At 36.8% G+C, this 10,847-nt stretch overlaps 1 protein-coding gene across 4 annotated transcripts in view; it reads right to left on the bottom strand.

Annotated features, from left to right (window-relative positions):
• LOC107750583 (CD99 antigen-like protein 2) overlaps positions 1 to 9,102 on the bottom strand; it is a 12,556-nt gene extending 3,454 nt beyond the window's left edge. Inside the window, exons 1-7 of one of the 4 annotated variants that reach the window (XM_016566054.1) lie at positions 8,867 to 9,102; positions 4,891 to 4,941; positions 4,390 to 4,437; positions 4,140 to 4,208; positions 3,623 to 3,730; positions 2,850 to 2,930; positions 2,211 to 2,273 (exon numbers count right to left, since the gene is read on the bottom strand). In XM_016566054.1, the coding sequence (XP_016421540.1) occupies positions 2,211 to 2,273; positions 2,850 to 2,930; positions 3,623 to 3,730; positions 4,140 to 4,208; positions 4,390 to 4,437; positions 4,891 to 4,941; positions 8,867 to 8,927 (481 nt within the window). In that variant the 5' untranslated portion in view covers positions 8,928 to 9,102. The remainder of the gene's footprint in view (positions 1 to 2,210; positions 2,274 to 2,849; positions 2,931 to 3,622; positions 3,731 to 4,139; positions 4,209 to 4,389; positions 4,438 to 4,890; positions 4,942 to 8,866) is intronic. The other 3 variants (XM_016566055.1, XM_016566056.1, XM_016566057.1) reach the window with 3 other exon arrangements.
• Between the last annotated feature and the right edge of the window lie 1,745 nt (positions 9,103 to 10,847).

Below are 10,847 nucleotides of genomic sequence, written 5' to 3'. Positions count from 1 at the left end.
AATAAAGTCAGAATTGTGAGATATAAACTCGCAATTGCGAGAAAAAAAGTCAGAATTGTGAGTTTATATCTCGCAGTTCTGACTTTATTTCTCAGAATTGCGAGTTTATATCTCTCAATTATGACTTTTTAACTCGCAATTGCGAGTTTATATCACGCAATTGTGACTTTATATCGCAATTCTGACTTTATAACTCGCAATTGCGAGTTTATATCTCACAATTCTGCGAAAAAAAGTCAGAATTGTGAGACAAAAAGTCGCAATTACCTTTATTTTTTATTCAGTGGCGGAAACGGGCTTCCATAGGACACGACTAGAAATCAGTGGTTAAGTTGTATTTACAACACTGTTCCAGAACAGTTCAACCCAAATATTCAGATGTGTGCAGCACATTTTATGGAGGACTGTTTCCTGATCCTGGTAGACTACAATGCCGGCTGTTCTGACTCACAGGCTGTAAGTAAGTTTTTTATATTTTTTTACGTTTTGAGCAGTGTAGAGTAGCGCTTGTTGTTTGTAATTTCTCCGATCACAAATGCAGACATGGTTTTATGTTTACGCGGCGCGATGCAATGCGTAAAAAGATTAGACAGTATAAGTCATTATAATCCGTAATTATGTCCCCACTGGATGCAACAAATGCCTCGTTTATAATGGGTTGTATTGGTTTTGTCTTGTCGCTCCGGGACACGGCATCACAGTATGGTAAGGGGCGTAACATTTCCGTCACACGCTTGAGGTATTCAGCCAATCACAACATACTGGATAGCTGGCCAATCACAGCACACCTCGCTTTGTGAGGGGCATAACATTTCTGTCTCACGCTTGAGGTATTCGGCCAATCACAACGCACTGGATAGCTGGCCAATCACAGCACACCTCGCTTTTCAGAACGATGAGCTTTGTAAAAATCGACGCGTTTCAGAAAGGCGGGGCATAGAGAAGAAACAATAATGTACAGTATGTGGAAAATAATGTGTTTTTTTAACCTTAAACCTGTTAATGTTAATGTTCTTTTTAGCAACATCATATGACCCCTTTAAAGTAAATCCTATTATTATCAGTATTCTCCTCTAGATGGCACTCTCTTGTTTACCTTGCAACGCATTCGTCTAACACACTCTTAACTTGCAGTTCAATGCAGCTACTGTAAGGAGCGCGAGCGAACCGATTATCTCTTCCACTTTACTACAAGTTATAGCGCTAAATGAATACGAATTGACTTCAAAAGGTATGTTGAAAGACACAGTACAACTTACTGAAATGTATCATGTCTCAAGTAATTGCTCAGAGTTTCAAGATGTACTGTAAAACAGCTTGTAAACAATATGTCACCTAACATTTACCTCAGGAAAGTAATTTAATGTCCGTAACTTGTTATTTAGCAAGAAACAGCTCTAAAGAGAAGCATTTTGATAAATATATGTACTATATTAATATTCATTATATTTTACTTAACACATTCCAAATATCATAATTATGTAATGGATATTTAAATAAATCTGTCATGAAAACACGTTTTCATGATAAAAGCCACCGTTTTAATGATATCAACAACCACATTAGAAAGCAGAGACATCCGTTTTTCAATGTTTTCAAGTTTTTTTCAAACCAAATGAAAAATTATGATTATTTTATTTTTATTTCTCTGGTATTGACTATTATCTAAAAAATAAATAGCAATTGAATTTAATCTATGTTGTAAACCCATGTAAAGGGTTCCCTGTATAATTCACAGCATTAGTTCAGAGAAAATGTTTTTTTTTTCGTTCAGAAAAACTGATATATACTTATATTTTAAGTATTGACATATAGTAATTCTAAATTAACAAATATTGAATTAAATTGAGATCGGAATTGAATGTTATCTAATCAAAAACTTGTAATTTAGAATTGATTCATGAAATCTGTATCAATACCCAGCCCTACTGCTGCATACAATCTAGAGGAAGCAATGAAACTAGCAATCTGATTGATTAAACCAAAATCCATGCAAAGCCAAGATGCAAGAGGTCAGGAGCCATGGTGATCACTAGGTTAATGCTTCAGTTCTAAAAAGCCTTGACCTGAAATCAGACAGCGATTAGATTTTAATAATGGTGAGATCAGTTTCAATTTGTGGGTACAAAAGGTGATTTTTCCAGCCAAGAAGATGAAGAGAGGAAGAGGGTGGTAGAAGGGGTTTCCCAAGCGGTTACTATATTTCTTACCACCAGTTCCACCTCTGCTATTGGGTTTGCCGTCATCACGGCCCCCTCCTCCGAGGTCTTTATCTGGCAGAGACAGGAGATGCCATCAAGCCTGGCTAGCTTGGGTTAATCCATGACTAGCAACATAGTACCCTAAGTTCGCCAGTGATAGACTGTGAGGGTGATATTATTGACTTTATTGTGTGATTCTTTTGGCTAGGCCTTTGATTACCTTCAAGTTTAAACAGACTTTTACAGAACATTGACAAAATGGATAATGATGCACAATATGATATTTTGATAGGAAACAGAGGGCCCTTCATCTTTTTTTCTGCACTATTTTTGTGCCTTCATATCTCCTTTTGGAGAAACAGTGTCATGAGTGGAGAAGTTTTATTTCAGCTCAAAATTTCCTTTTCTCTTCAGAATGTAGAACAAAGTCTGCTGTGATGAAGCAGTTTATTTTGGCCTAAACCATTCATCAGAATGAGTTCTTATATTACAACTCAGTTTAGCGGGCTAGTTTTATCCAGACGTGGATTCTGCTCTGCAGAAGGTTACATTATTCCTGTTAAAGATGTCTGACTGAACCACTAAATTGCAAAAAATAAAATAAAAATATGGAGAAAGGTAAAAGCACGTAAACAGAAAAATACCTACCGCCTTTGCCAGAGTCTTTGCCCTTTCCTCTGATATCATTGTCGGGGTTCAGGGCGTCTTCAAGATCCAAGTCCCCAAAATCTATCAGACAAAATAATTACTCACTATAACGAATGAAATATGCACAGTACCAACTGTTATTTTAATATGGCTAAGTGACAATGAAAAACAGATGGTTTCTGTGTAATATGAGATGTGAATCAAAACAAAGCTTTTAAATGCTTCAGATTTTATGCAATGAAGATACAACCCACACAATCTCACAAGACAAGATGACAATGAAGACAAATGTAAAGGATGTGATCATATTGTGTGCTGTGATATTGGGGTGTAAGACACGCTAGAGAAGTTCATAGAAGGAGTTAAGTTGACATCCACCAGAAAATCTGTGCTTGTGGCCATGACTTATTTTAGCTGCCATAATTCTATTATAATTTACATCACATGAGTACAAGCTAAAGCATGTTTTTTATTTGCTGAAATGTATGAAAGGTATGCATTGTAGTAATAATGTATTATTAGGGACTGTGCCTTCTGTTTTGTCTGAATATGGAAGAACATTCAGAGCATTCTATGTAAAATGATGCTAAACAATGATCACATTTATTACCAGACTCAGTCAAAACTGGACACTGTTAAACAATATATCTAAACATTTTGGCCTTTCATCCCACTTTAAAACTTGCTTTGAATACACATATCTACATGACAAAAAAACACGGACACAAACACGATGAACGGTTCTACAGGGAAACTGACAGCACGATACAAACCAGACTGGGCTTTCCGAGGGGGAACAGAGGTTCGGAGAGGACTAGGGGGTGTTCGGGGCAACAGGCCCGGTCGAATGGTGGCGTCAAACAAATCAGTGAATGTCTCTTCTGTTAGTGGAGGTTAGTTAATACGTTAGTATTGTAAAGCATTTGACATAGAGAGGGTGCTGGGTACTCAAACCTATGATGAAGTCTGATTAGTAAGCACCCAAAATACAGGATAATCATGAGATTTTTCTTTTACAGTATACATTCTTCAACGTTCAAAATAGGCTACTCCCCAACCTATACTGCACCATACACAAGTGTTTTTTGACCTAGATAAATATATGAGCTCTAAGAGCTTTCTATCAGTGTAAATTTCCTGCTGACTCATCATAACACAAGACACAAAACATGTTTTAGCACTCAAAGATGTTAACAGCTCCAGTTGTTACTGAAGAAGGTTAGTAGGGATATTTGTTTTATGTGCATCTCAAGCAGAACAAGCATTTGAGATAAATTAAGTGCCTCTCACCTGTTTGTTTAGGCTTGGGCTTTGCTGGTTCCTTGACTGTGGGCTTAACAGGTTTAAGACTGGGTTTCACTGTTGAACACATTAACATAATTTTATCAAATTATTTTAAATAAGGTATTACAATCCTTTAATTGTCATAAAGTCATATAAGGTGATAAATGATCACATTTAATTTTGAAAGGCTCATTTAACAGCCTTTGCTCTGCTTATTACAGTGCTATTAATTACAACAAACTATGATTACCCTCACCTGCTCCTCCTGCACCACCTGCTGGGTCCACTTTAGGTGGTGGGGCAGCTGGAGAATTAAAAAAAAAAGTTCATTTAATATACAAAATAAAATCCGTCTGACACTACACTAAAAATATTTTTGTATATAGTGTAGCAGAATAAAATTGCTACAGTAAAAACCTGTTAATTGGTTACTGGTAAGTTAACTCGCTACGGTGAAAAACTGTAATAGATCTAACCTTACAATTAATGTAATTTTACAGTAAAATACTGTTAAATGTACAATGGAAGTGAAAAAGAACAAGTAATCTTATAGTTTACAGTGAACATTTTGAACATTACATTTTTTTGTAAATTACAGTTTTAAACTAAAATTTAGTTGTTTTGTAAATGTTTACACTTCGCTGTATTTTTACAGAATTGTTCTGCAAACCACAGGTTTTTCTGTAAAAATAAAAAAAATTTTGTACAGTGTTACAAATCCCTATACTGCTGTCATCATTATAATTGTCATACTCACTTGGTTCATCTTCGTCAAACGCATCTGCCAAGTCCAGATCCTGACTTATTCCTTCAAAACACACAAAATAGGAAACATTCACAAAATATTTGTGCAGCTCATATGCAAACACTAAATGAGTATTCAAATCATGAACGAGCATGTAATTTGTATTTATGTAAATCATGCCTGAACTCACACTACACATGTACATAAAAATAATTATAAAACGGTTCGTTTCAGACCTTGATTCTGATTGGTCAACAGCTGTGTTATTTTCACGATAAAGCACGGCTATGACCGCTTCACTCAGCAGTTCTGTGTACCACTGTGCAACACCCTTAGCAACATAAACAATCAATATAGAACTGTTCCATGTATTATGTATTTCAGCTAAATTAACTTTATTATTTATGTAATAAACTGTAAAAGACCCCTGCTGGTGTTGTTAGGTCATTCACCTTTAATTTTGAGGCCACTCCCTTTCTGCTATCAAAGAAAGTCTTCTCATATGAGAGATACGTTGATGTGTATGTGATGTGTCTCGTACCTTATTGCTTACATATAAATGCATGATTTTGTTTACGCAGATCATCCAAGGCCTGTAATATTCTTATTTGACTGCAATACTGGTAGTATGCGGTACCCGGGATATTCAAGTTCACTGATCGCTACTCCGGTGATGCAACCCGCCCGTGAAATGGCGGCCGCACCAGAGCGTGCCGTTCGTTGACCTTCGCTAGCCCTAGGATTATTCTTGTGTCTTGCCCGCCATATACCTGTTTTGCCATTGGTCAACCCTGCCTGTGTTTCTAATCTCTCTGCTTAATAAAGCTTGCACATGGATCCGCATGTCTCACGTCTTGTCAGCCCCGTAACAGTACCATAATAAAAATCTCAGATGATGGATGGATGCTAATGCTAAAACTGGATCAGAAGCCCAGCTTTACTAAAGACTCTTTATAAAACAAATTCCACAGTAGCGCCGCTGCATTCCTGGATTTTAACAAAGGCAAGAAAATGACAGCTTACAAATGCATTCTTCAAGCACAAAGGGACAAAGAATCTTTTGTGCTCATGTACTACACAACAAAGATGTTTCTGCAAAGATTCTTTCCCCATGTATCATTTTTGGTAGTACATTTCTAAATGGTTTCTTCTGTAATAAGCCAGACTCAACTCTCCATGTCTTATGCAATGAATGTCTGCCATATATTTTTAGCACTGGGTCACAGATAATGTGGTGCAACACTCAACTGGCGTCAGTCTTAAACTTCTATAGCTATTTCTAGGGCTGGGCGATATAGCAAAAAAATTGATCAACGATATAATGTTTCATATCGTTTGGTATCGATAATTATTGACATTTTTTATAACCTTTTTTAAAACAAAAAGCAATAGAAAAAAATGTTTAAATTTAACCACTGTATTTATAATTAACACAATTTATTGAGACTTTTGTTTTAACAATCAAACACAAAAACTCTATCTCTATCTCTACGAATTGAAGCGCCATTCACACAGACTGCATTTAAAAACATATGAGACGCAGTGAAAAGGAATAAACCTCCACAAATTCGTGACGTTTTCTAAAAGTTTAAACTGTTTTAACTTTGAATGGCTTTCTATACATCTCTTCTGTGAGACGCAAGTGCAGCAGTCATATTTGTCCGTCTAAAAAATGCGCTGAATATGCGTTCTGTGTGAATGGCTTGGTTTCGGTTTTAACCCATTCAAGATCTGCAATGCGTAAAAAGACAGTATAAGTCATTATAATCCGTAATTATGTCCCCACTGGATGCAACAAATGCCTCGTTTGTAATGGGTTTTAATGTTTATGTCTCGTCGCTCCGGCCGGACACGGCATCAACAGTATGTGAGGGGCGTAACATTTCCGTCTCACGCTTGAGGTATTCGGCCAATCACAGCACACCTCACTTTTCAGACCGATGAGCTAATCGACGCGTTTCAGAAAGGCGGGGCATAGAGGAGAAACAATAATGTACAGTATGTGGAAAATAATGTGTTTTTTGAACTTTAAACCGCATAAACACATTTCATTACACCAAATACACAAAAATAATGTTCTTTTTAGCAGCATCATATGACCCCTTTAAAATGCAACGTCACTTACATCATCACCACATCTCGCGCGCCACTGATGATGCTCCCTGATGCACACCTAACATTCAAATGCAAATGTTTATTTTAAATTCGACTAATATTCATTTTTTATTCAAAAATGTGTTCGTGTTTGTGTGTGCTGTCTGCGTCACTCATAGTACATGCCTATATCGTGCGCTATATCGAACAATTTTTCTATCGATATCGAAGAAGGTGTACCGTTGATAAATATCGATACCGTTTTATCGCCCAGGCCTAGCTATTTCTTTATATGTCTCTTTTAATCTGTCAATCCCACTGTATTTTTATAAATTCCTCTTTCTTTCTGCCTGCCTCTTCTGCCTTTTTTTCCCTTGTTCAGTAATATGTTGTTTTAATGCTCAATAGGTTTAGCTAAAAGTTAGCAACAGCTATTCGTGCAGCGCTGCCAAAGCCAGCTCAGCATTGGCACACTGTTATGTGATCAATACATCATGTGACAGCAGTTAATCTATCTGATGTTTTTCCCATTCACAATAGATACCTATGGGCTTAAATACAGTACATTAATTAATATGTTTTAATTTTGGGTTTCATTGGTTATTCAGATATTGATAAATTACTGACAAATATATTGGAATTAAAATGAAAGCATTTCAAAACATGAACCTAACACCTAAAACGGTGGTAAAACTATATGCTCATAAATACACAATAGGTTTTCAGGTAAGGGAGTGTAAACGTGTATCTAATTACATATACAACAGCTGGGTGTGGCTGACAGGAAAAGGGGAGGAGCAGTTTACCTCTGCCAGAACTGCAGATGCTTGCTTGCCTCATTCATTTCAATGGTGGGTTAGGTAAGGGGATTTTTATACAATATACCATCCGTGCTTCTAAACAGTATTTCTAAACAGCATCCTTTTTCAGAAAAGGATGTCATTGTTTTTCATACGCCTACATGATTTTGCTCATACAAGCATGGAATCTTTGACATTGAACTCGTGTGTGCCTCACACCAACAGAGGGGGACCATAACCCCCTGTCATAAAATAATGGTATCTTCCTATCTTCCGCAGTCTCCAAAAAATTCCAAACTCCTATGGTGTACCTGGGCGCATTGTGGCTTCGTATGCGCATGCGCTCTGACTCCAAGCCTCCCAACGTAGTCTACCTGTACCGTGCTAGGATGAGGAGACTATGTGAAAATACTGTTCTGTTAATATATTTAATTTCAAGCCGTACTGAACAGTACTGTTTTGATTTTCTTTCAAGCCCAGATATAAAACATGATTAATGCCGTTAGATAACGTAAACGAAGCATTTACTTTTCTGTTAAGTTTGCATAATATTAATATAATTTGAACTTAAAATAAATGACGATGAAATAAGCGAAACATCATCAAAATACAAATATACGTGATACACGTTGTTCAAAAAAAGATCCAAATTTATTCACAGCAATATCCTAAATAGTCCTAAATACATATTTGCGCAAGGGGAAACAAAATAACACAAGAGATTAATATTAGTGATGCCCTTTTAATATTCAGTAACAGTAATATTCTTCTCATTCTCATTAACATGCTTAACGGACAGATCTAAAATGTTTAATTCAATTTAATTCTTCGTATTTAGATAAACATCATTTGTTGAGCCTCGGTATGTCATGCACAGCGCCGTAGCAAAGGCTCGATCCAGACCCAGACAGATGTTAAAACGCAACTCAAACACGGTGATTTATGTGATTCCTGCGCCCCGTGTTCCCCATAAAAATGGAGGCTACATTAAAGTCAAAGTCTTAATGCTTTAAATCAATGCTTGCCTACGGTGCCGACAAAAATGATGAAGTAGGCATGGCACCGGGTTCAACAAAGAGGGGCTCAGCGCTTACCTTTCACTACCAGCAGAGAAAAGACCACTAGAAGCGTCCATGTCGAGAGCTTTTTCCCCATGTTGAAAGCCCGAAATGGCACCGGGATTACAGTGATATTAAATATTGGCAGTAGATGATGTATATATATGACTCTTTGCCCTTGGGGCCTAAGGGTAATTAGTCGTAGCTCCTCACTTAGATCAGAAAAGCCTGCGCGAGAGTCTGCAGTGCGAATGAGCGAGCACGAGATGCTCAGCCGCCTGTTAGATCACGTTTCCACACCGGCTTTAGGGCGGTTCCTCAAGCTCAGCTCTGCTTTTTACTCAGAGCGCACTGTTTTTACAAATAGACGAACCTACCGATTATTCTTGCTTTAGCTACAAATAAATGATAGCTATGTTAACATACTAGTGAACTTTGTGACCAGCTTGAATGTAGAATAGGCGCGATAAGAATGTATTTACAGTTAGTTTCTCTAGGAGATAAGATGACCTCTCTCGTGCATTTGGAATGACTGAATTAGGATAATTGTGCGTCTCTGAATAATTAAGTGACTTGCACAATTGACTTCAGTTAATAATTTATATGTTGGGTTAACACTTGGATCTCTGTTTTATGGCCTATGTCAATTTATGTGCACTCAGTAATTATTCGCTAATTAAAAAGTTGTATGCATTAAATAATTAATTAATTAATTGCACTTTTGGACAACAACAAAAAATACTTTTAAAGCAACACAACAGCTGCTGTGAAGTGCCAGCAGTTAATAAAATAAACAATATAAAGTCCAAAACCACTGGTACTTGGGCAAATAAAGGACAGTTAAAAACCTACAAAGCATGAGGACCTTTAAAACAGGCTGAATTATTTTAAATACAGACAGTCATTTCTATGGTATGGCATATATCTATTTTGCTATTATTAGGCACTTAGTTTGCATAGATATATGTTGGATTGTTATTGCAACTAAAACACTATTATATTGTCATACAGTGGTGTGTATGGGGAATGGGTGGGGGGGCGGAGGTTCAAGCCCCTGCCCCTGCCCCTTGAACCCCCAAAACACGCCCCTGCGGAGGCCTGTGCACGCCACTGTTGTCATATTAGCAGCATGCATAATTGTCAGTCACTAACTGGCAAATATAGTAATTTGTGGGTTTGATTCTTCTCGTTGGTCAACTCTTTTTCTAAGTGCTTTTTTATTATCCACTTTTATAAAGGAAGGCATAAACAACCAGTGTATATGCATGTACTGTTGAGTTTTGATGTTCTCTTTGACTTCTGAAACCTAAGATTATAGCAAGTATACTTTGATACTGAGAGTAGAAATGGGCACTTACATTATATCTGTGCTTTACTGTAAGTCGATGAAACATGCAGTAAATGTAAATTGAATGTGCCACAGTGACTCATCCGTTGTGTTCATTGAGGTATGCTCACAGAAAATATATCTTATTTAAAATGGATGCATCTAGATAATACTATTATGAATTATATTATGAGACAGTGTACAGTAGGTCCCCTTTTTCCATGTGTTCTTGTTTTATTCAAGTAAGCTTTTTAGCACTTCCAGTTCCAGTTTGTCTTGATGTCAGTGGGGTTTTTTTTAACAGGATTTTGAATAAATGTCTGAAATTAGGTCTGTGGTTAACAGAACCTCAATATATTTTCATGTTTAATTCTATAACATAAAATACATTAGTAATAGGCCCTTGTGATTTTTTAAAAAGCTGTGGTCAATGAGACTACAGAGGTTGTCGGGAACATTAAACGTCATCACCTTGACCGTCATAACTCAATCCTTAAGGGCAATTTTTTTTAAAATATAGAACTGTCAGAAGCTTAGTAATGGTGACACCGAAGTCTCGCAACTTTCACTTTGATGTGGCACCTTCAGCATAGTATAGCGGCACACCAATTCTTACAAAACGGGAAGCATGTGCTATTATTCATCTGCAAGTTTTGCATTGTTTGTAATGCCCAGTATACATTGTATATG

This window comes from Sinocyclocheilus rhinocerous, unplaced genomic scaffold (genome assembly GCF_001515625.1).
Source record: "Sinocyclocheilus rhinocerous isolate Xijiao unplaced genomic scaffold, SAMN03320098_v1.1 scaffold19, whole genome shotgun sequence".
NCBI classification, from domain to species: Eukaryota; Metazoa; Chordata; class Actinopteri; order Cypriniformes; family Cyprinidae; genus Sinocyclocheilus; species Sinocyclocheilus rhinocerous.
Note: the sequence above shows the minus strand (reverse complement) of the source record. Positions and strands in the feature narration are given on the sequence as shown.